At 39.9% G+C, this 21,392-nt stretch overlaps 4 protein-coding genes and 1 long non-coding RNA gene across 13 annotated transcripts; 3 read left to right on the top strand and 2 right to left on the bottom strand.

The window, feature by feature from the left end:
- The first annotated feature begins 2,881 nt into the window (after positions 1 to 2,881).
- On the top strand, positions 2,882 to 6,664 carry LOC115736903 (U-box domain-containing protein 41-like). 5 transcript variants are annotated; one of them, XM_030668783.1, is made up of 3 exons: positions 2,882 to 3,471; positions 3,642 to 3,733; positions 4,692 to 6,664. In XM_030668783.1, exons 2-3 carry the CDS (start codon positions 3,658 to 3,660, stop codon positions 6,425 to 6,427), a joined length of 1,812 nt encoding a protein of 603 aa, XP_030524643.1. In that variant the 5' UTR covers positions 2,882 to 3,471; positions 3,642 to 3,657; the 3' UTR covers positions 6,428 to 6,664. The 5 variants fall into 5 exon arrangements, with proteins under 5 accessions (XP_030524643.1, XP_030524644.1, XP_048141554.1 ...); XM_030668784.1 differs by having other exon boundaries at positions 3,642 to 3,720; positions 4,688 to 6,664; XM_048285597.1 differs by lacking the exons at positions 2,882 to 3,471; positions 3,642 to 3,733 and adding an exon at positions 3,823 to 4,124.
- Positions 6,665 to 8,305: 1,641 nt separating this feature from the next.
- On the top strand, positions 8,306 to 10,867 carry LOC115736912 (peroxisomal membrane protein 11D-like). 5 transcript variants are annotated; one of them, XM_030668800.2, is made up of 8 exons: positions 8,306 to 8,572; positions 9,303 to 9,507; positions 9,609 to 9,683; positions 9,773 to 9,847; positions 9,942 to 10,022; positions 10,133 to 10,207; positions 10,316 to 10,489; positions 10,658 to 10,867. In XM_030668800.2, exons 2-8 carry the CDS (start codon positions 9,316 to 9,318, stop codon positions 10,691 to 10,693), a joined length of 708 nt encoding a protein of 235 aa, XP_030524660.1. In that variant the 5' UTR covers positions 8,306 to 8,572; positions 9,303 to 9,315; the 3' UTR covers positions 10,694 to 10,867. The 5 variants fall into 5 exon arrangements, with proteins under 5 accessions (XP_030524660.1, XP_030524662.1, XP_048141148.1 ...); XM_030668802.2 differs by having other exon boundaries at positions 8,307 to 8,572; positions 9,299 to 9,507; XM_048285191.1 differs by having other exon boundaries at positions 8,572 to 8,690; positions 9,299 to 9,507.
- Positions 10,868 to 11,651: 784 nt separating this feature from the next.
- LOC115736908 (F-box protein At4g00755-like) lies at positions 11,652 to 16,236 on the bottom strand. The gene is made up of 6 exons (XM_030668793.1): positions 16,158 to 16,236; positions 15,310 to 15,483; positions 14,052 to 14,465; positions 13,799 to 13,965; positions 13,128 to 13,246; positions 11,652 to 12,183 (listed from the first exon to the last, which is right to left on the bottom strand). Exons 2-6 carry the CDS (start codon positions 15,434 to 15,436, stop codon positions 11,916 to 11,918), a joined length of 1,095 nt encoding a protein of 364 aa, XP_030524653.1. The 5' UTR covers positions 15,437 to 15,483; positions 16,158 to 16,236; the 3' UTR covers positions 11,652 to 11,915.
- LOC125316585 lies at positions 11,869 to 16,990 on the top strand. The gene is made up of 3 exons (XR_007199713.1): positions 11,869 to 12,002; positions 13,735 to 13,740; positions 16,806 to 16,990. It is a non-coding gene; the product is annotated as an uncharacterized LOC125316585 (long non-coding RNA).
- Positions 16,722 to 21,126, bottom strand: LOC115736907 (F-box protein At4g00755-like). Its single transcript, XM_048285309.1, has 6 exons — positions 20,946 to 21,126; positions 20,133 to 20,306; positions 18,866 to 19,288; positions 18,613 to 18,779; positions 17,944 to 18,062; positions 16,722 to 16,989 (listed from the first exon to the last, which is right to left on the bottom strand). The coding sequence occupies exons 2-6, from the start codon at positions 20,257 to 20,259 to the stop codon at positions 16,722 to 16,724; spliced, it is 1,104 nt and encodes a 367-aa protein (XP_048141266.1). The 5' UTR covers positions 20,260 to 20,306; positions 20,946 to 21,126.
- Positions 21,127 to 21,392: the final 266 nt, after the last annotated feature.

Below are 21,392 nucleotides of genomic sequence, written 5' to 3' on the forward strand. Positions count from 1 at the left end.
ATATATGGCCCTTATCGAAGGGCTAATTAATGCAACCCCTTTTGGAAATTGGGAAGGCTTGTTTGCACTGATGCTTCTAAAGTTCAATTAATTCACGCCCATCTCACCGAAAGGACTCGAAGTCAACTGGGTTTCCAAGATGTCCTCTGAGCTTGAAGTTATTAGATTCGAAACGCTTGTTTTGACTCTCCTTTTTTTATATTTTGGACGAACTTGTTTCGACTTTTAGACAGCACGAATATTGTTGACCAGGGAGGAATTGGGTAAAATATTCCATCGACCTATTCACCTGTTCAGCCCCTCTATGCATCCAGAGGGGGAGACTCTGAGGATGAGTTGCTCAGTGGTGACCAACTTGGTCGATAAATAAAGGCCAATTGAAGTCGAATGGGACGTCGTCATCCCCACGGGCCACGCTTCTGCTTCTTGGGACTCTCGCCCCGGGAGTACGAAAAGGCTGCTCACGTTCTGTCACGCTGCTCTGTTTCGCTGAGGATGCAACTTTCTCTGTCTTTTTTTTCTTTTTCTTATTTTTTTCGAAAATCAAATCATCTTTTCAAAAAAAAAATTAAAATCATTTTCACAGTATGTTGAAATTTGAATATTGAAGTACGCTAATTTAAGTGCGGGGAAGTTGCCGAACGCATCGGCAAGAGTGCTGCTGCTGCTTCGTGCCGTCCCTGTCGAGAAAGGCAAACGCTAAAACTGTGTCCGTACGAGTTCCCAAGCCATCCTCTCTCTGTTTTTTCAATCTTGAGCTTCTTGAAGAAGAGTGTTTCTTAAAAAGAAATGGCAAAATCAAACAATATTATCGTATTTGAACACTTCTAGTTTTGGAAATTTGAAAACAAAACGAGTAAATACTAGGATTATGCTACTAAAAATGTGTATTTTGATCGTACATGAAACCCCATGCGGTCAACCATTTTCTATGTTAGTTGCTCTGACATGCCAGCTTATTTTTCGATTTAATGAACGTGGTAAAATGTCCTTATATAATTTTTCTTGCCTGTACATGAGTATACTTCTTCTCCGATCTCATCGGACGCATTTGAATAGTCTCTATTTGAACGTGACCGAAGGATAATGGAGATAAAAGTCAACACGAATAATGATGGTCCATACCGATTATGCCCTCAACATCGGTGCCATTACCGGTTGCATCACGCTCGTATCCTTTAAGTCGAAAAAAAAAAATTATCATAAGGACTTACGAGAGAGCAGGATTTTCCGACGGCACATCATGTTCGCATTGCAAAACTAAGTTCATTTGCCAGCAAAGTTAATTGATTCTCGGTACTACTTTCTTTGTATGGACAAATTTCATTTTGCTTTCTTTTAGCATGCCATCAAAGCTCGGAAATTTTGTCAAATCAAGATTTGGTTTCTTCCTTCCTTTTCTATCATATTCCGTGCACATATAGCTAGGATTTTCATTATTAAACAAGAAAAATTGAAAATTGGAGACTGCATGCACGCCAATACTTGTATCATTTTGATTATTTCCTTTAATTTAGCGTAGCTAATCAGGCACCCCACTGGACAGAAAATGGATAAGGTCCTTAGTATCGATACCATTATTTTTAAGTTCTTATAATTTAGCACGAAATCATATATCGCATTAGATCGACAAATTGTTACATATGTTTGCGTAATGCCTGGTTTTCAAACTTTTGAATGTACTTAAAAGATGCTGATAAATTCCGACCAAAAAAAAAAAAAAAAAAGATGCTGATAAATAACCCAAAAAGGGAAAGAAGAAACAGACTATATAGTGCACAATGGGCAATTAGGTTATTGTTTTCTTGGACAAATTATAAATAAGAGTGCGAAGTGCTCTCATTTTCTAAAAAAAAAAGGGGGGGCATGAAGTGCCATTATTGTTTCAAACAAAAACCCGATCAAGGGCATTCTTGTCATTTGCTTTTTTCTTTTATTTTTTTTTTCTTTAATGTCACCGCGAAGGCCTAGCGACCCTCGCCCGAACCTAGGGTCATTGAGGGCTTGAGGACTACGTGTCGGTAAACAATTGCAATTGAGATTGGTGGTTTCTGATTTTTGGTGATAAGAAGGTTCCCTCTTTCGTTCATCAGGACATACAACCCTTGACAAACGCCCATCGAGTCTAGAGGTGAGCTTGAGAACTGGGACTATCCAGTTTGGTGAGCTTGAAGACCCGCAACACGACGCTGAAGAAGATGATGAATAGTAAATTTTTTATAAAAAAAAAAGAAGGAAAGACATACTTTTGGACATTGCCTAGATGCGGCGATGGTCGGCCTCGCTTGTGGCCAAGGAGGGCAACCCTCGCTAGATCGGGCGAGGCGACCCTCAACCCACCTAAGCGAGGCCCCCCCCCAACGGCCACAAGCGAGGTGGCTAGCGAGGGCTACTTGTCCAACCTTCACCGATGACCGGTGACCGGTATGACCAGCCACTAGAGAAAAAGAAGGAAACAAAAGGGAAAAAAAGAGAGAAAAAATAAAAAAAGTAAATGATGAGAATGTCTTTAGTCATGTCTTTCTTTAAAAAAATGAAAGCATTTCAGGGCCTTCATTAAAATAATGTTCACTTTAAGTCTTTATTTGAGCAAATAATGGTATTGCAGCGCCTTATTTGAAATTTTCACTTTTCTTTTTTAAGAGCCCCGCAGTTTTCATTTTCGTAGGCAGGAATAATTTCGAGGCAAACAGTGTCAAGCGACACGTGGCATAACCACCGCGGTGAAGGAAAAACAAAGATGTTCAAAATTTTAAAAGCCAAGCACAACGGTTGCCTTAGCCCAATCTCAGCCGTCAGATCGCGGCCATTGACCAAGGACTAGATTCTACAACAGGCTAATAACATATTCACACCCCTCTGAGCCGCGGGCCCTTCCTAGAGAGATGATCAGTTTTATATTCTTAAAATGAAAATGAAAATGAAAAAGAAACTACAAGAAAATCCAGAAAAAAGAAAATCAATTTCTACCAGACGAATCAGGGGAGACAAGAGACACCTGACACCACTTTCCTTCCTTCCTAACGAGAGAGAGAGAGAGAGAGATGAAAGGGGTTTGATTTTTGAATGCGATCTCCATTGTTAAATCTCTCTACCTCCGTGTCCTCACTCTTTTCTTCTTCTTCTTCTTCGTCTTCTTCACTTGTCTTGCCATTTTCTTTTCTAGCTATTTTCAAAAAAGAAGAAGAAGAAGGAACTTGACCAGTAAGAGTCTACTCTTTCCACCTCCAAACGAAACAAAAATAGGTGTGCCCCCCTTCTGGCTCTAAAGTGCTCTGCCTCTGTCGTTTTCTTGAGCAACTACCCATAGTCTCTCTCCCTCCTTCCAGCTCAAAAAACACTTCTTCTCTTGCTGATCCTGCAAGAGTTCAGCCTTCAGAGACAGAGAGGAGGTTTGGAGATGAAGCTACACTGGGTTTCTTTGCTCAGGAAGAAAGAAGGCATTTTCTTTTCGGTTTCCAAGTCTTAAAGGTTGGAGCTTGACGCAGTTATGCGCTTGCTTACTTTAAAAAAATCATTCCTTTGTGGAAGCGTCGAGAAATGCTCTTTTTTTTTTTTTTCTGTTCTTCTTTTCTTCTCATTCAGATCACTCAGATACATTGCCTTTGTTGAGCTCACTGTGTTAGCATTTGCCGTGGCAGATTTCGTCCGCTAGATATGTCATTCGCTGTTTTTAATTTTATATCACAGAGTTCTCTAGGTGTTGAAGAAAGTCGAAGCAATTTGAGTCCAGGTAATATGGTCTTTCACATTATCGCTCTGAATTTTCCAATGATGACTATTATTAGGCTTTATTATTGTAATTTCTTCTTCTTCTTCTTCTTCTTCTTCTTCTTTTTATGTGGGGCTGGTTTTCTTGAGCTAAATTTAAATACACTCCATACAACTGTCGATGGAGACTTCTACCTTCTCTTCAAAGCAAAGCCCCCTTCTCTCTCTCTCTCTCTCTGTCTCTCTCTCTCTGAGTAGCTAGCTGTATTTTATTCGGTTAGATTGGCAATTAAGCTAAAAATAAAAACTTTCTTTTGTTTGTGGATATAACGAGTCCGAGGTAAGAAAAATCTCTGTCCACACCAAGAAAAGAAAAGTCAGATGCCCAGTTCCACCGTCTTTATGGTTGAAAAGTGAAGTTCCAATCTTCATTCTCACATTAGCATAATTACCCTTTAAAAGTTGCGGAATCACCTTTTTCTCACAGTGAATTAGGACAATGTTTTCCATGAATCAGCATACTGTGATATGAGTACTTGTCATTTTCCGCCTTCTTAATTGGACGGCAGCCCTTGGCCCTTGAAAAGTCGAAGCCTTTCATTTTCACCTACAGTGAAATGGCAAGCTTCATGTTGTTCTTGCTGATTTACTCGTCTTTTGCATTGATAGCAGTTGAAAAGTAAGTGAAAGGACTCGTGGGGCATCTTTAGGTACTCGTGTTTTATTGGTCGGGGCTTTTCTATTTCCTCTCCTTTCTTTTTTGCACTAAACAAGCATTCTGTGATCATACAAGATTCTCGAAGCAATTGATGTTAACTTATTTGGTATTAACTATTATGATTTATATTCTTATTAGTGTTGATGATTGCAACCGCTCCCCTGCCTTTAAATTTTATATATGCAAGTGTCCTTTCTTTTAGCATCTCTCTCATCTGGGTGTCGATCTCTTAGAAGCTCTTGTCTGTTTCTCCCACTTCCAGTTGCTAAAAGAACTTCTGGTGATCGGTTTCGGTCAATACCCAATTCACAAATCATGGTGGAGGATTCATCGAATGAAGTCCCGGAAGATTTGCAGTCCGCAGAAGATTGGCTAATTCATGCACAGGAGCTTGTTCCGTTGGCACTGAGTAAGGCGAGGGAAGTGAAGGGGTTTCCTCGCAGGTGGAAGATCGTAATTTCCAAGTTGGAGCAGATCCCGTCGTGTCTATCGGACCTTTCCAGCCATCCTTGCTTCACAAAGAACGCACTCTGCAGAGAACAGTTGCAGGCAGTTTCGGAGACACTGAGGGAATCGTTCGAATTGGCAGAATTGTGCTTGAAAGAGAAGTATGAAGGGAAACTGAGGATGCAGAGTGATCTGGACTCTTTAGCGGGGAAATTGGACTTGAATTTGAGGGATTGTGGGCTTTTGATCAAGACTGGTGTGCTTGGTGAGGCTACAGTCGCACCATCCATGCCCGGTACTTCAACAGAATCTGAGGCTTTATCTTGTAGCAATATTAGGGAGCTGCTCGCTAGGCTTCAGATTGGACACTTGGAGGCAAAGCATAAAGCCCTGGACAATTTAGTAGAAATACTGAGAGAGGACGAGAAAAATGTTTTGGCTACGTTGGCAAGGAGCAATATTGCTGCCATAGTGCAATTACTTACCGCAACATCTCCTCGCATTCGTGAAAAAACCGTCACAGTTATATGCTCACTGGCTGAATCTGGCAGTTGCGAGAATTGGCTTGTTGCGGAAGGCGTATTGCCCCCTCTCATACGGCTTCTCGAGTCAGGCAGCGCGGTGGGGAAAGAGAAGGCGGCCATTTCGTTGCAGAGCCTGTCAATGTCTGCGGAAACAGCCCGGGCCATCATCGGGCATGGCGGGGTACGCCCCCTGATCGAAATTTGTCGAGCTGGTGATTCTGTCTCCCAGGCTGCAGCTGCCAGTACTTTAAAGAGCATATCAGCTGTCCCTGACGTGCGGCAAACTCTGGCTGAGGAAGGCATTGTGAAGGTTTTGATTGATCTCCTTGATCGCGGAATTCTACTTGGATCCAAGGAATACGCAGCAGAGTGCTTGCAGAACCTGACTGTGAGCAATGAGAATTTAAGGAGGAGCGCCGTATCAGAGGGTGGGGTTCGGAGCCTGTTGACTTATCTTGATGGTCCATTGCCTCAGGAATCTGCGGTCGGGGCATTGAGGAACTTGGTGGGGTCCATCTCAGCCGAAACCCTAATATCTCTTGGTTTTCTTCCCCGGATGGCTCATGTGCTTAAGTCAGGGTCTCCAGGGGCGCAGCAAGCAGCTGCTTCAGCCATTTGCAGGGCATGCAGGTCTGCTGAGATGAAAAAATTGGTGGGTGAAGCTGGGTGCATTCCTCTGCTTGTGAAATTGCTCGATGCGAAATCGAACAGCGGGAGGGAGGTTGCGGCACAAGCAATCTCAAGCTTGATGACAGTTTCACAGAACTGTAGAGAGGTCAAGAGAGACGAGAAAAGCGTGCCTGGTTTGGTCCAACTGCTCGATCCGGGTCCTCAGAACACTGCAAAAAAGTATGCTGTTTCCTGCTTAACGAGTCTTTCCTCGAGCAAGAAGTGTAAGAAGTTGATGATCTCCTATGGAGCGATTGGGTATCTGAAGAAGCTTAACGAAATGGATGTTCCGGGAGCCAAGAAACTGCTCGACCGTTTGGAGAAAGGGAAGCTGAGGAGTATGTTCAGTCGGAAATAGGAGAGAAACGCATCGGATCCCTCTGTACATTTTAGGTTCTCGTTATTTACGATAAATGTTTCATTGTCTGTATGAAACGGAGTAGTTGATCCATCTGAACTGCAATGCGCAAGCCTGCTAATTCATGTAATACCATTAAATAAAGCTAATATTTCTGCATTTTTTTCAACCGTGTACATGCAGCGGCTGCCTGTCATACTCTTCAGCTATTTTCTTGATCTACTTTTGCTGTTCTGCGATTCTCCCTCTTATTTTTTGCATCTTGGATATCTGAGACAACTTTGTACACGACAGATTTGTGCGGCCTTGTTTTTGGGGCAAAATTCAGGAACGTGTCGTGTAATGAAGAGAAATTAATGAGCTTATCCTTTCGATATCTGCTTTATCCTTTCTCCTATCCTTGCCAGCAGCCATCTAAACTTGAACTTTAAGTTCAGCGTACGAGAGTTGGTCATTTTCTTTTTCTGGCTGTGAGAACTTAGAATCGGTCAATTCAGATGAGCGTTAAAGTTTGACAAAGAACAAGGAAAAAAAAAATGAGCGTTAAAAGGCAACTAAATTGCTTGTGCCAAGACGAGGAAAAGCTAAATTACACAGCTTTAGAGCAGTTGGTTGAAGGGTGACGGTGACCTGACCCCCCCTTCTTAATTTGGCAATGAACAGTGACACAAGACATCTTGGACATGTGATGCGGGAGCATCGAGCTCTATCCATCGGCTCGCAAACTTAACGAAATTTGCCCGCTCCGTGCACACATCAACATGTCTGTAATGTATTACAAGTAGAATTCTTGTGAATCGTTAGGAGAAGTGTGTGGAACAGACCGATGATATCATCCTTCGGTAGTACTTCAAATGTTGAGTGTGCAAGCTGGTCAAGAATTCCTTTTATCACCTCGCTACAACAGAGGAAAGGAGAAATTTTGAAGGAGAATACTGTGAGCAAAGCCCAGCTTGCAGCTAGGGATAGACGATTTCAGACCTTCTACAAGTTCCTTCTAGGTTTCAACTAAAGTTTGAAATCTACCAATTGGAATGGATTTCCATTTTTTTGAACCTCATGCAACCACCTCATCAGAGGTTCCAGGATCGGTTCCAAAGTCTACTCGGATTCCACGTTACAATGAATTATCACCTCTAATTATTTGCTATTACAATTCATTGATCACAACTCATATTTAGATACATGAAAAATATAAAGTATTAACAAGCAAAAGTCTCATGCATGAATATTACCCAAAATGGAAGCTTAGACTAATGATTTCAAATTACACACTCATTGTCGAACACGATGGAACACAGTAAGATCGCGCGAAGGCATAAAATAAGAAAAACACAATAACATATTCCGGGTTTCAAGTGTAACATGAAATTTACCTGTCGAAACCGATTCCCTAATTTTTGAAATCCGAAACCTATCATGCATACTTTAAAACTTGGAACGCACCCTATTTTCATCGATCCGGTTTTTCAATTATCGATTCGATCCTAAAATCATGCTTACCCCTGCTTACAGCTTGCTTGCCAAAAGTTCGATGGGGTTCCACTTTTTAACATTTCACGCTAGTTGACCTTGATTTGAACTTTATGCAGGTTTCCTTTGTGAGAGCCCAGAGCTTTGGACTGTTTGAAGTGCAAATTGTGGGCTTTTGTCCAATCTGATGGGTTCTTCTGATGGAATATGCCGAAATCTCTCAAAACCGCAAAAACCACAAATACTCAAGAAACAAAATAGGGTTGAGTCAGCAGCTAAATAAACCTGACCTGCACGTGTGGTGGGCTCACTGTTAGCAGAACTCAATCCATTTTTAGGTATTTCTGGTCCTTCTGCTAAGATAAAGATGAAAAGGGGAGAGGCAGATAATTGCAACAACAGTGGTAAGCAAGAATTTTCAAAGGAAGGAACAGAAGAAGATTGCTAATTGGTGGGTGTGGTGGTGTTTGTATTTTGATGAAATAGTTTTTTGTTTGTTTGTTTTGGTTTCTGAGGACCAAACAAGCCTTTATCACAGCCTATCGCCAAAACAGACCATCGGCAGCTTCAACAGCTGACACACACGCACAACTTTTCTCTCATTTCATTTCGTACTCCTCCTGCTTTTTGAGAGACAGAGAAGCATAATCATCAGAATCAGCTCTTGCTTTGGTACTTCTCCTCTCTCTATCTCTCCAACCCTCTGTCTCCCTCTCTCTCTGCATAGTAATGTACAACTGCAATCTGACTGCTAAGAAAAGATAGAACAGCGAGAGAACCCAATTCATTGGTTTGGATCCTGCCCCTGTTTAGGTATAAAAGATGATCTTTTGTTATCGAGTTGCGGACTTTTCAGGATCACTTGCTGCATTGTTCTCTGGTTTGTTTTAGCCAGCCTAGCTGATACATGTCTTTAGGTCGGTAGTTTGTATTCTAGTCATTTTCTCTTCATGGTATCATGTTCATTGTAAAAGCAGGACATAACATTGAGTCTGAATCATTGAATTCCTTGTGTATTGTGATTGTGTCTTCTTCGTTGCATGAGTCCATTCAATTTAGTTGGTTTTGCCTAATGTTCATACAATCAAACGGCCTGCTTGATGGATAATCATCCGTGTTTGGATTTTGGTTAAGTGGATGAATAATTCTAAGCAAAGAAAGATTGATGAAACCTGGAAGGACTGTTTCCTTATTTTTTAGAAGCGTTTCCTCTCTGTTGTCTGCTAAATGAAAGTTACCGTTATTGCTTTTTATAGATGCCTTTTGAATTATAAGTTCTTTTGCTGTCACTGGTATCCAAGAGCTATATAGCTCATCCAAACTGAACTTTTTCAGAAGGAAAAAGGAAAGGAATTTTGGTATGTTGGCATGATTAACCGCGGTACTTTTCTCCCGCAGGTAGACTGGTCTATAAGATGAGCTCCGTCGATGTTGTGCGAGCAGAACTTGCTCTTGCTGTTCTCTATTTGAACAAGGCTGAAGCGAGGGACAAGATATGCAGGGCCATACAATATGGCTCAAGATTTTTGAGTAAAGGAGAGCCTGGTACAGCTCAAAATGTCGAGAAATCGACCAACTTGGCACGGAAGGTCTTTCGCCTTCTTAAGGTTGTAAACAGTTTCTCTGACAAACTTTCTAGTTTCTTTTCGAACTCTCTAATTTGCCTTTTGCTAACCTCCGCGTAATGTGTTGTTTCCCCCGTTTGCAGTTCATCAATGATCTCCATGCCCTCATAAGTCCAGCTCCTCGAGAAACGCCTCTCGCTCTTGTTTTGCTAGGAAAGGTTCATAGACTACTTTATCCTTGTCCCACACCTCTCCCGAGTGTTTTTCAACTTTGCACCGTCTGATACAATTGCTGATTGGTTTCCAGTCCAAAAATGCGCTACTGTCAACTTTCTTGTTCCTTGATCAAATTGTCTGGCTCGGTCGAACTGGCATCTACAAGGTATGCCTGTTATCTTCTTGCCATTGTGCATTTCATATTGTCTGTCAAAATTTCTGTGATTTGAAAACAAGATGGTATATCTTGTTTGACATAGAACAAAGAACGCGCCGAGCTGATGGGCCGCGTATCACTCTTCTGCTGGATGGGTTCCTCAGTATGCACTACATTGGTCGAGGTTTGTCTTTCTCCAATCTATCTTTTGGCTAATATGTTGCCCTCCCTAGGCCCATTCCAAAACTAAACCAAATCGTTGCTTTATTCTTGTTTTTTCGTCACGTTCATCAGCTTGGGGAGTTGGGAAGGCTTTCTGCATCAATGAAGAAGCTAGAGAAGGATCTAAAGAAGGGTGAAAAGTATCAAGTAGGTCATGATGCTCTCTCACTTGCTTAACCCATTTGCCTTCTCGTTGCTGCCTCCGTTGCTCTGCGGCAAAAGTGCCTTCCCTTCTTGACACCTACTTCTGTGCAGAACGAACAATACCGAGCTAAGGTTCGGCAATCAAATGAGAGGTCCCTAGCCCTTATCAAGGCGGCCATGGATATAGTGGTTGCTGTGGGGCTGCTTCAGTTGGCCCCTAAGAAGGTCACTCCTCGTGTAACCGGAGCTTTTGGATTCGTCACCTCCTTAATCTCTTGTTATCAGGTAACTGTGAAGTCTATCCCTTCTTCTTGACGATGTCTCAACTTTTGTCTCTTGCCACATTGTCAAGTAGTGCTTGTTGAGTTTGAGTATCTCATGCCATGTCTTTTGCATCTTTTGACAAACATATACTTCCGACTTTCTGATGATAGATCTGGTTCTTTTGTGCAGTTGCTTCCATCGCCACCCCAGTCGAAGACATCATGAAGAAAAGGGTCCGTTAATTTACGGAGATTTTCATGTTGTAATCGTAATAACCACAGACGCATATCCATGTTGGTGTAAGCTTATCGGCTATATGCCAACTTGTATGGTGATAACTACATACCTGCAATTACTTATCACTTATGTTACCCAGCAAATTCTGCTGTTCCTCCTGAAGTTGTGATGTTCTCCAATTTAATCGTCCGCTAGTCAATGACCATGGCAATCTTTTCGCTTGCTTAGTTCCAGAGACATTACATACAATGACCAACCGAACTGCAGACCACCCATTTTTTCGCGAATGTTCGGCACCATGTTATGCTGAGGATCTAATTCTGATCTTCCTCTGAGTGGCTGAACAACTTGGCAACTCAATTTACTATCGACTCTAGTAGATTGCTCTGATCTCATAAGTTTACAGCCGGTGATGCATGTTCTAGTTCTGATGTCGCTGAGAAATGCCTTCCTCTTGCTTAATGGACCATTAACGTTAGGCACCATAGCCACATGGGTTATTAAGGTCGACATCAGTCAACTTGGCGCTGTATGGTTCACCAACTTATGCTACTATTAATTGGAACCTCATAGTCGGTCTACAGCCAGAAACGAACGAAGAATCCACCTCAATTTTGAAGAGGATGCCTCATGATGTCAGGAAAATAATTCAATCCCAAATGTTTTAATTAAGTCAATTTAATCATAAACCTTTAAATAATTTGCCAACATAATCCTTTCGATCACTTATTCAAATAATACGTATCAAAAGATTTAGAACTAAATTGACACAATTCAAAAAATTTATGACTAAATTAATTGACGTACAAAAAATTTACATGAAACGTTTTTTGACACTTATCCTGACCACCGTTTTGCCCTATGATTTTCAAAATGCAAATTTTAAAATATTAATTCGATAAGTATCAAAAGTACACAAATTAAACAAAAGCCCCCTTGGACGAACTCAAAAGAAACAGGAGCTGGATTTGATTATTCTCAGTAATCATTCTATTGGATCAGATAGCTATAGAGAAATGATAAACAAGATGAAATCAAGTTGTATTGGACAATTCGACCGGATATACATCTGAAAAGGGGTCAATGCTAAATACTCCCTTTAATCAAGAGAGGTCCATGACAAAAAAAAAAAGACCTCTACTGACATCTCCCTCTTTTAAAGCGGGAAGTTACATAAACGAACAAGCATAGAACCGATTCATAGCCGAAATCACACAAACTCTTCATCCGAATCATCTTGCTCTTCGTCCCATATATCCTCGACATCTCTCACGTTACCACGAAGCATATTGAGTATGTGCTCCAAGTTTCTCACGCGTCTCCGGAGTTCCAAGCTGGAAATTCGACGAGGACTGCTTACGGGTAAGCATTCTTTTGTGTAACTAAGAGCCTTCAAAACAAACTTTCCAGATGGTTCGATTAAATCGACACCAAATGTAGGTGATAAAGGCCACCCCATAACTCGAACATGAGAGACACTGCAAGATGCCATATGAAAAGTGTCACATCGCACCCCAAAACCTGTCACATCCTACTTCTCTGAGTCCCACAAATATTTGAACCATCAGCATTTTACATTGCTTTAGTCCCAACTATAGAAGCTTTTACCAATCTGGTCGTACCACACAAAAGCTTTCCAACATAACCAACAAATACCTCAAATTTGATCAAATTATATGAGAAGTTCATGATATAGCATATGGAAAAAGAAGACCAAAAATATTAAGGCGGATGATACCAAGCTTCAAGCAAACATCTTATTTAAAGTTCTTGAAATAAACAACAGAGCACTCTCTATATACAATTAGTTCACTTTGTTTAAACATAAAGTTACTTGTTGCCTTTCTTTATTAGCTTTAATAATTGTGGGCAAATTTGACGTGGTTGCTAATGACCTTAAATGTCCAAATGTACAAATTTCTGAAGAATTCAAGATGTTCAATGTTAAATAAAACTCAAACTGCATAAAAAAGTAAAAAGACAAAAGTAAAAGTTGCACCAAATTGGCACTTGAAATGCAAGATCTCTGTCGCCATTTCTTTAAGTTAACAACGAGAGGAGGAAAAAAGAAATGAACCATCCACATGATTATAGAATGCAAAACTGACCATTGAAGAGCTCTTCTGTAATTTATAGCTCTCATACAAGGCAAACAACCACTTCGATCTTTCCATATGTAGGTAAGAATGTTGCCGATGAACTATTCACTTCTATACCCAGGAAGTTTTGCAAAAGCTGACATCCATGCGCATAGGTTATATGACAGACTACGCATAATTTTTAGAAGTGGAAAGTGTAAGAATGATATTCTAAAATTGCTTGTGAGAGAACAATGGAAGCTAAGGAAGACAGAATAGCTACTTGCAGAAAAGAGTTTAAGCATCAAACTAATCTGCCAAAAGCCAAAAGTGTGCAGACAAACCAAATATAAAACAAGCCATCCATTTCCTGCCTCTGCACCCTGCCAAGCAGCTCGACAAGAAGGAATCCACCTATACAAAGAACGGGCTCTGGAAACTTGAATTTCTGCAGACAGTTCTCCTATGAAAGACAGAGATTACATGATGAGCCCAAAAAAATCCTTCCAAAGGAAACAATTTTCCGTCAATCATGTCACATTCAAACAATCAAGTCATGGGGCAATCATTTATTAGTGGGCAATGCTAATGACGATTCTTAGTAGGTCTCCTAACACTTGCCAGGCCACTATTTCACTCTCTCTACAAGGAGAAAACTTATCTAAGGACAAAAAATTCTGCTATTTAACAAATCAAGACAGGAAAAAAAAAACAGAAATTGAGATCTTTGGAAAATGATGACAATGTTAAGGTGAGGAACACTGTTAAAACACATGACTGAAGAACACTTAAGGGAATTAACAACTTTAAGGTCCTGTTTGTTCTTTCCCCATATATGGAAGCAGGTGGAGAATGGTGTTCTTGAAACGTAATGAAAGCCAAAAGAAAGTACACTGCATATCATACACAAAAAGAGAATTGACAACTTCATCCCAGTCCACATTCTTCCAGGGGGCAGTAGAGACTAGTAGATGAAACAAACAACACCATGTAGCAGCCAAAGAGCCACACTTGCCTGAGCCATGGGAAACTCTGGGGAAGTGTATGTCCACACAAAATTATCATTTGGAGAATCATGACATGATTGATTGACTGAATCAAGATCCACAGAAGCTTTGGGATAACCCATCCGAAATCGCACAGATTTGGCCGAATATATAGGTAATCCAGGCTGGAAATAAGCTGCCCACAACAATAATTTAATTAATTAAAGATACAAATAAACACAAAAATCAACGAAAAGAATGCAAAAAGGAATTGGGAAAAACCTTGAAAAGGTTGGATGTCAATTGCAGTAACAACACACAAATCACCAACCAGTTTGTAAATCAAAGTCTCAGGCACAGCAGGAATCTTTTGTCCTTTACTAGACCAGTATGAGGCGATCCTTCCAACCCTATCTCTCAATTCCAGAGTATTAATAATACCCTCCTCTGGGAAATTGTCGGTGCTGGAAGCGCTTATTGCATCTGAAATACACTCTCTGTCAACCATTGATTTAGAACAATGAGACAGAAAACCATAGACCCTATGCTCCCTTTCCAGAAGGTCCCATTCTTTAGTGTTGCTAGAACCACTTTCAGCATCACTTTTAAAGGAGCAGCTTTCGGTGACGTGATCAACTCCAGATAACTGAGGAAACATTCTGAGGCATAGTTGCTTGGAAAGACCATTGGAGACCACTGCAAAAAGCCAAAAACCAAAACCGTTCAATTGACAGTATGTCGAGATCTGCAAACTGATTTAACATCCAAATATGAAGTCAAAGATCCATCATAACTGTTACTGCAACACAACAAAATGTGATGAATTGATTAATGACAATTAATTGATGAACAGTTGCTTCATAGAAAAAGATGCTGATAATCCACCTGGTCTTTCCAATTATTAATTAGAAAAATGGTATATAATCATGTCACTACATATCCAGAAAGCTTAGATAAACAGAGCAATAGCTTAAAACTTAGTCCCAAGCTCTCCATGAAATTAATTGTATTATTTCCTGAAAACCTATGTCAAAATAAAAATCTGCCTCTTCTAAATCAATCCCTTGGCATTACAAACATCACCGGCATATGCTCCAAAGTTTTCCAAAACACAAGATATTTCATGCAGATTCATAATGAACTACAGAAGCACAAAGCAATATAAGTCGTCTATGGTAAAGCAACTCTCCTTAAGATGTAATTCAACTGAATGTCCACGCTTCATCAGCCAGGCACTACTGATAGAAAATCCATTTCCAATGAGTCGGCATAGAACTTTATTTTCAGGATGAACTTGCTGATACATGTAACTTCATCAGCTAGGTACTATTGCTATAGTGAGTACAATTCAATCACACAAAAAAGAGCTACTTTAGCATCCTCTTCCATATATAAAATAGAAACAATAATGCACATATAATCCCATTAAGGAGAGCAAAACATATTCTTCCATGCATGAAAGATCACTAAACTGATGAACAGAATCTGGCATAATAACATCAAAGGAAACTAGCTTTATCCTCGATTTTCACCAGCATACCGAATCCGTGCCAAGAGTGCGAAACGCAGCTAGCTCGAGCGAGATCACAAGGGTCGTCCAAACTCATAAGTATCTCAAATAACATATCCAATTCGAGTTGTGGCACAAAATCCATAGAAGGATCCATATCTGCTAGTATAAGCAAGCTCCAGATGCCTCCTCCAAAGTCAAAACCTACCTAAGCATCATCATCATCATCATCATCATCAACCACAATAGAATCACCCTTAGAATACAAAAAGTAGGACATATAGATCACCGAATGCATCAAGGCACAACAGCTATAGGTAACTAACGATTCAACTTAGTACAGTTAAACGAGAAATTTAGAGCTTAAGCCTCGGTACATAAAAGAAAATCAAGCAAATTGGGAATCCAAACAGAAAAAAAACTGCCCCCGTGAATTGGTAATTTTGTTTATACTATAACCACTAGGCCAGGCCACTTTTCTTGTTTCTGAAATTCCCAATCATTGCAAAACTCACGGAACCATAAAATGCCCTCATGCGCAGATGTGCAAAGAACCCAATTTACTCCGGGGAAAACTCTGAACGAGGAAATTCCATTGAAAAAGAAAGCAACTAAAAGTTCCATCTTTTACCCCCCAATTTCGCAACGCAAAATTCTCCGAATCAAAATTGACGACGAAAATCAACCTCGACCAACATTTCCAGGATCCAATCAAATAACGACCCGACCAAGAGAGACGAAAACCGAACCCAATTTTGAGCTCACGACGAACAAAATCCCAATTGGAATTCAGACGAACGAACGAACGAATAACCACCGACTGCTTTTAGCAAAAGCTAAAATCGATGCAGATGGGACAGAGAGACGCGAGATTCCACCTTCCGTCGCCGATGTGTACGAGTCTCGTCGAGGTCGTCCAAACCCTAGATAGGGAATAAAAAAAATAATGCTTGATAGAGAGAGAGAGAGAGAGAGAGAGCGCCCTGCCCCCGGTGGGATGCTTATAATGATATCTGCGCTCGAGCGAGCGCCAGAGGAGAGAGTGGGAGAGAGAAGAGAGAGAGAGAGAAAGAGAGGAAAAGAGAATGGCTTTTCCGAGTTAAATAACAAAGCTTCCAACTCCCGTTTCCTTTTATTAATTGTTTTTGGTTTTTCTTTTTTCCGTGTATTTTAGTAAATATATCACAATTATATATATAAGCTGTTTTTGCATAAAAGAATATTCCTCATTTCATACATATTGAGAAAAGATTACAAAATCGAATGTTTACGCTTCGAATATAATATATATGATATATGCAATAACAATTGTAATAGATGAAACATATCCATTACATATTGTGGGTTATTCGACAGGAAAACTGTATTTGTATACTATTCACGAGCAGAAGAACATCAAAAGTGCCAAAATTTATATACGGCGTTCATTTTGATGTCAGAAATCATACAAACTCTTCATCCGAATCATCTTGCTCTTCGTCCCATATATCCTCGACATCTCCCACGTCACCATGAAGCATATTGAGTATGTGCTCCCAGTTTCTCACGCGTCTCCGGAGTTCCAAGCTGGAAATTCGACGAGGACTGCTTACGGGTAAGCTTTCTTTTGTGTAACTAAGAGCCTTCAAAACAAACTTTCCAGATGGTTCGATTAAATCGACACCAAATGTAGGTGATAAAGGCCGCCCCATAACTCGAACATGAGAGACACTGCAAGATGCCATATGAAAAGTGTCACATCGCACCCCAAAACCTGTCACATCCTACTTCTCTGAGTCCCACAAATATTTGAACCATCAGCATTTTACATTGCTTAAGTCCCATCTATAGAAGCTTTTACCAATCTGGTCGTACCACACACAAAAGCTTTCCAACATAACCAACAAATACCTCAAATTTGATCAAATTATATGAGAAGTTCATGATATAGCATATGGAAAAAGAAGACAAAAAATACGAAGTCAGATGATACCAAGCTTCAAGCAAACATCTTATTTAAAGTTCCTTAAAATAAACAACAGTAACACGAGCACTCTCTATATACAATTAGTTCACTTTGTTTAAAAATAAAGTTACTTGTTGCCTTTCTTTATTAGCTTTAATAATTGTGGGCAAATTTGACATGGTTGATAATGACCTTAAATGTCCAAATGTACAAATTTCTGAAGAATTCAAGATGTTCAATGTTAAATGAAAGTCAAACTGCATAAAAAAGTAAAAAGACAAAAGTAAAAGTTGCACCAAATTGGCACTTGAAATGCAAGATCTCTGTCGCCATTTCTTTAAGTTAACAACGAGAGGAGGAAAAAAGAAATGGACCATCCACATGATTATAGAATGCAAAGCTGACCATGGAAGAGCTCTTCTGTAATTTATAGCTCTCATACAAGGCAAACAACCACTTCGATCTTTCCAAATGTAGGTAAGAATGTTGCCGATGAACTATTCACTTCTATACCCAGGAAGTTTTGCAAAAGCTGACATCCATGCGCATAGGTTATATGACAGACTACGCATAATTTTTAGAAGTGGAAAGTGTAAGAATGATATTCTAAAATTGCTTGTGAGAGAACAATGGAAGCTAAGGAAGACAGAATAGCTACTTGCAGAAAAGAGTTTAAGCATCAAACTAATCTGCCAAAAGCCAAAAGTGTGCAGACGAACCAAATATAAAACAAGCCATCCATTTCGTGCCTCTGCACCCTGCCAAGCAGCTCAACAAGAAGGAATCCGCCTATACAAAGAACAGGCTCTGGAAACTTGAATTTCTGCAGACAGTTCTCCTATGAAAGACAGAGATTACATGATGAGCCCAAAAAAAATCCTCCAAAGGAAACAATTTTCCGTCAATCATGTCACATTCAAACAATCAAGTCATGGGGCAATCATTTATTAGTGGGCAATGCTAACGACGATTCTTAGTAGGTCTCCTAACACTTGCCAGGCCACTATTTCACTCTCTCTATAAGGAGAAAACTTATCTAAGGACAAAAAATTCTGCTATTTAACAAATCAAGACAGAAAAAAAAAAAGAAATTGAGATCTTTGGAAAATGATGACAATGTTAAGGTGAGGAACACTGTTAAAAAACATCACTGAAGAACACTTAAGGGAATTAACAACTTTAAGGTCCTGTTTGTTCTTTCCCCATATAAGGAAGCAGGTGGAGAATGGTGTTCTTGAAACGTCATGAAAGCCGAAAGAAAGTATACTGCATATCATACACAAAAAGAGAATTGACAACTTCATCGCAGTCCGCATTCTTCCAAGGGGCAGTAGAGACTAGTAGATGAAACAAATAACACCATGTAGCAGCCAAAGAGCCACACTTGCCTGAGCCATGGGAAACTCTGGGGAAGCGTATGTCCATACAAAATTATCATTTGGAGTATCATGACACGATTGATCGACTGAATCAAGATCCACTGAAGCTTTGGGATAACCCATCCGAAATCGCACAGATTTGGCCGAATATATATGTAATCCAGGCTGGAAATAAGCTGCCCACGACAATAATTTAATTAATTAAAGATACAAATAAATACAAAAATCAATGAGAAGAGCGCAAAAAGGAATCGGGAAAAACCTTGAAAAGGTTGGATGTCAATCTCAGTAACAACACACAAATCACCAACCAGTTTGTAAATCAAAGTCTCAGGCACAGCAGGATTCTGTTGTCCTTTACTGGACCAGTATGAGGCGTATGAGGCGATCCTTCCAACCCTATCTCTCAATTCCAGAGTATTAATAATACCCTCCCCTGGGAAATGGTCGGTGCTGGAAGCACTTATTGCATCTGAAATACACTCTCTGTCAACCATTGATTTAGAACAATGAGACAGAAAACCATAGACCCTATGCTCCCTTTCCAGAAGGTCCCATTCTTTAGTGTTGCTAGAACCACTTTCAGCATCACTTTTAAAGGAGCAGCTTTCGGTGACATGATCAACTCCAGATAACTGAGGAAACATTCTGAGGCATAGTTGCTTGGAAAGACCATTGGAGACCACTGCATAAAGCCAAAAACCAAAACCGTTCAATTGACAGTATGTCGAGATCCGCAAACTGATTTAACATCCAAATATGAAGTCAAAGATCCATCATAACTGTTACTGCAACACAACAAAATGTGATGAATTGATTAATGACAATTAATTGATGAACAGTTGCTTCATAGAAAAAGATGCTGATAATCCACCTGGTCTTTCCAATTATTAATTAGAAAAATGGTATATAATCATGTCACTACATATCCAGAAAGCTTAGATAAACAGAGCAATAGCTTAAAACTTAGTCCCAAGCTCTCCATGAAATTAATTGTATTATTTCCTGAAAACCTATGTCAAAATAAAAATCTGCCTCTTCTAAATCAATCCCTTGGCATTACAAACATCACCGGCATATGCTCCAAAGTTTTCCAAAACACATGATATTTCATGCAGATTCATAATGAACTACAGAAGCACAAAGCAATATAAGTCATCTATGGTAAAGCAACTCTCCTTAAGATGTAATTCAACTGAACGTCCACGCTTCATCAGCCAGGCACTACTGATAGAAAATCCATTTCCAACGAGTCGGCATAGAACTTTATTTTCAGGATGAACTTGCTGATCCATGTAACTTCATCAGCTAGGTACTATTGCTATAGTGAGTATAATTCAATCACACAAAAAAGAGCTACTTTAGCATCCTCTTCCATATATAAAATAGAAACAATAATGCACATATAATCCCATTAAGGAGAGCAAAACATATTCTTCCATGCATGAAAGATCACCAAACTGATGAACGGAATCTGGCATAATAACATCGAAGGAAAATAGCTTTATCCCCGATTTTCACCAGCATACCGAATCCGTGCCAAGAGTGCGAAACGCAGCTAGCTCGAGCGAGATCACAAGGGTCGTCCAAACTCAGAAGTATCTTAAATAACATATCCAATTCGAGTTGTGGCACAAAATCCATAGAAGGATCCATATCTGCTAGTATAAGCAAGCTCCAGATGCCTCCTCCAACGTCAAAACCTACCTAAGCATCATCATCATCATCATCATCATCATCAACCACAATAGAATCACCCTTAGAATACAAAAAGTAGGACATATAGATCACCGAATGCATCAAGGCACAACAGCTATAGTTAACTAACGATTCAACTTAGTACAGTTAAACGAGAAATTTAGAGCTTAAGCCTCTGTACATAAAAGAAAATCAAGCAAATTGGGAATCCGAACAGAACAAAAACTGCCCCCATGAATTGGTAATTTTGTTTATACTATAACCACTAGGCCAGGCTATTTTTCTTGTTTCTGAAATTCCCAATCATTGCAAAATTCACGGAACCATAAAATGCCCTCATGCGCAGATGTGCAAAGAACCCAATTTACGCCGGGGAAAACTCTGAACGAGGAAATTCCATCGAAAAAAAAAAAGCAACTAAAAGTCCCATCTTTTTCCCCGCCAATTTCGCAACGCAAATTCTCCGAATCAAAATTGACGACGAAAATCAACCTCAACCAACATTTCCAGGACCGAACCCAATTTTGAGCTCACGACGAACAAAAATCCCAATTGGAATTCGGACGAACGAACGAAGAAGCACCGACTGCTTTTAGCAAAAGCTAAAATCGATGCAGATGGGACAGAGAGACGCGAGATTCCACCTTCCGTCGCCGATGTGTACGAGTCTCATCGAGGTCGTCCAAACCCTAGACAGGGAATAAAAAAAATAATGCTTGATAGAGAGAGAGTGAGCCCTGCTCCTGTGGGATGCTTATAATGATATCTGCGTTCGAGCGAGCGAGCGAGCGAGCGCTAGAGAGAGAGAGAGAGAGAGAGAGTGAGAGTGATCAAGGGAGAATGGCTTTTGCGTAGATAAATTGTTTTTGGTTGAAAATTGCAGGTCTTGTCTGTTTGCGTATATTTTAATAAATATATCACAATTTTATATATATATATATATATAAGGCTGTTTTTGCAGAAAAAATATTCCGCATTTAATGAGTAGATCAATCATTTCATACATATTGAGAAAAGATTACAAAATCGAATGTTTACAACGCTTCGAATATAATATATATGATATATGTAATAACAATTGTAATAGATAA

This window comes from Rhodamnia argentea, chromosome 9 (assembly GCF_020921035.1).
Source record: "Rhodamnia argentea isolate NSW1041297 chromosome 9, ASM2092103v1, whole genome shotgun sequence".
NCBI lineage: Eukaryota > Viridiplantae > Streptophyta > Magnoliopsida > Myrtales > Myrtaceae > Rhodamnia > Rhodamnia argentea.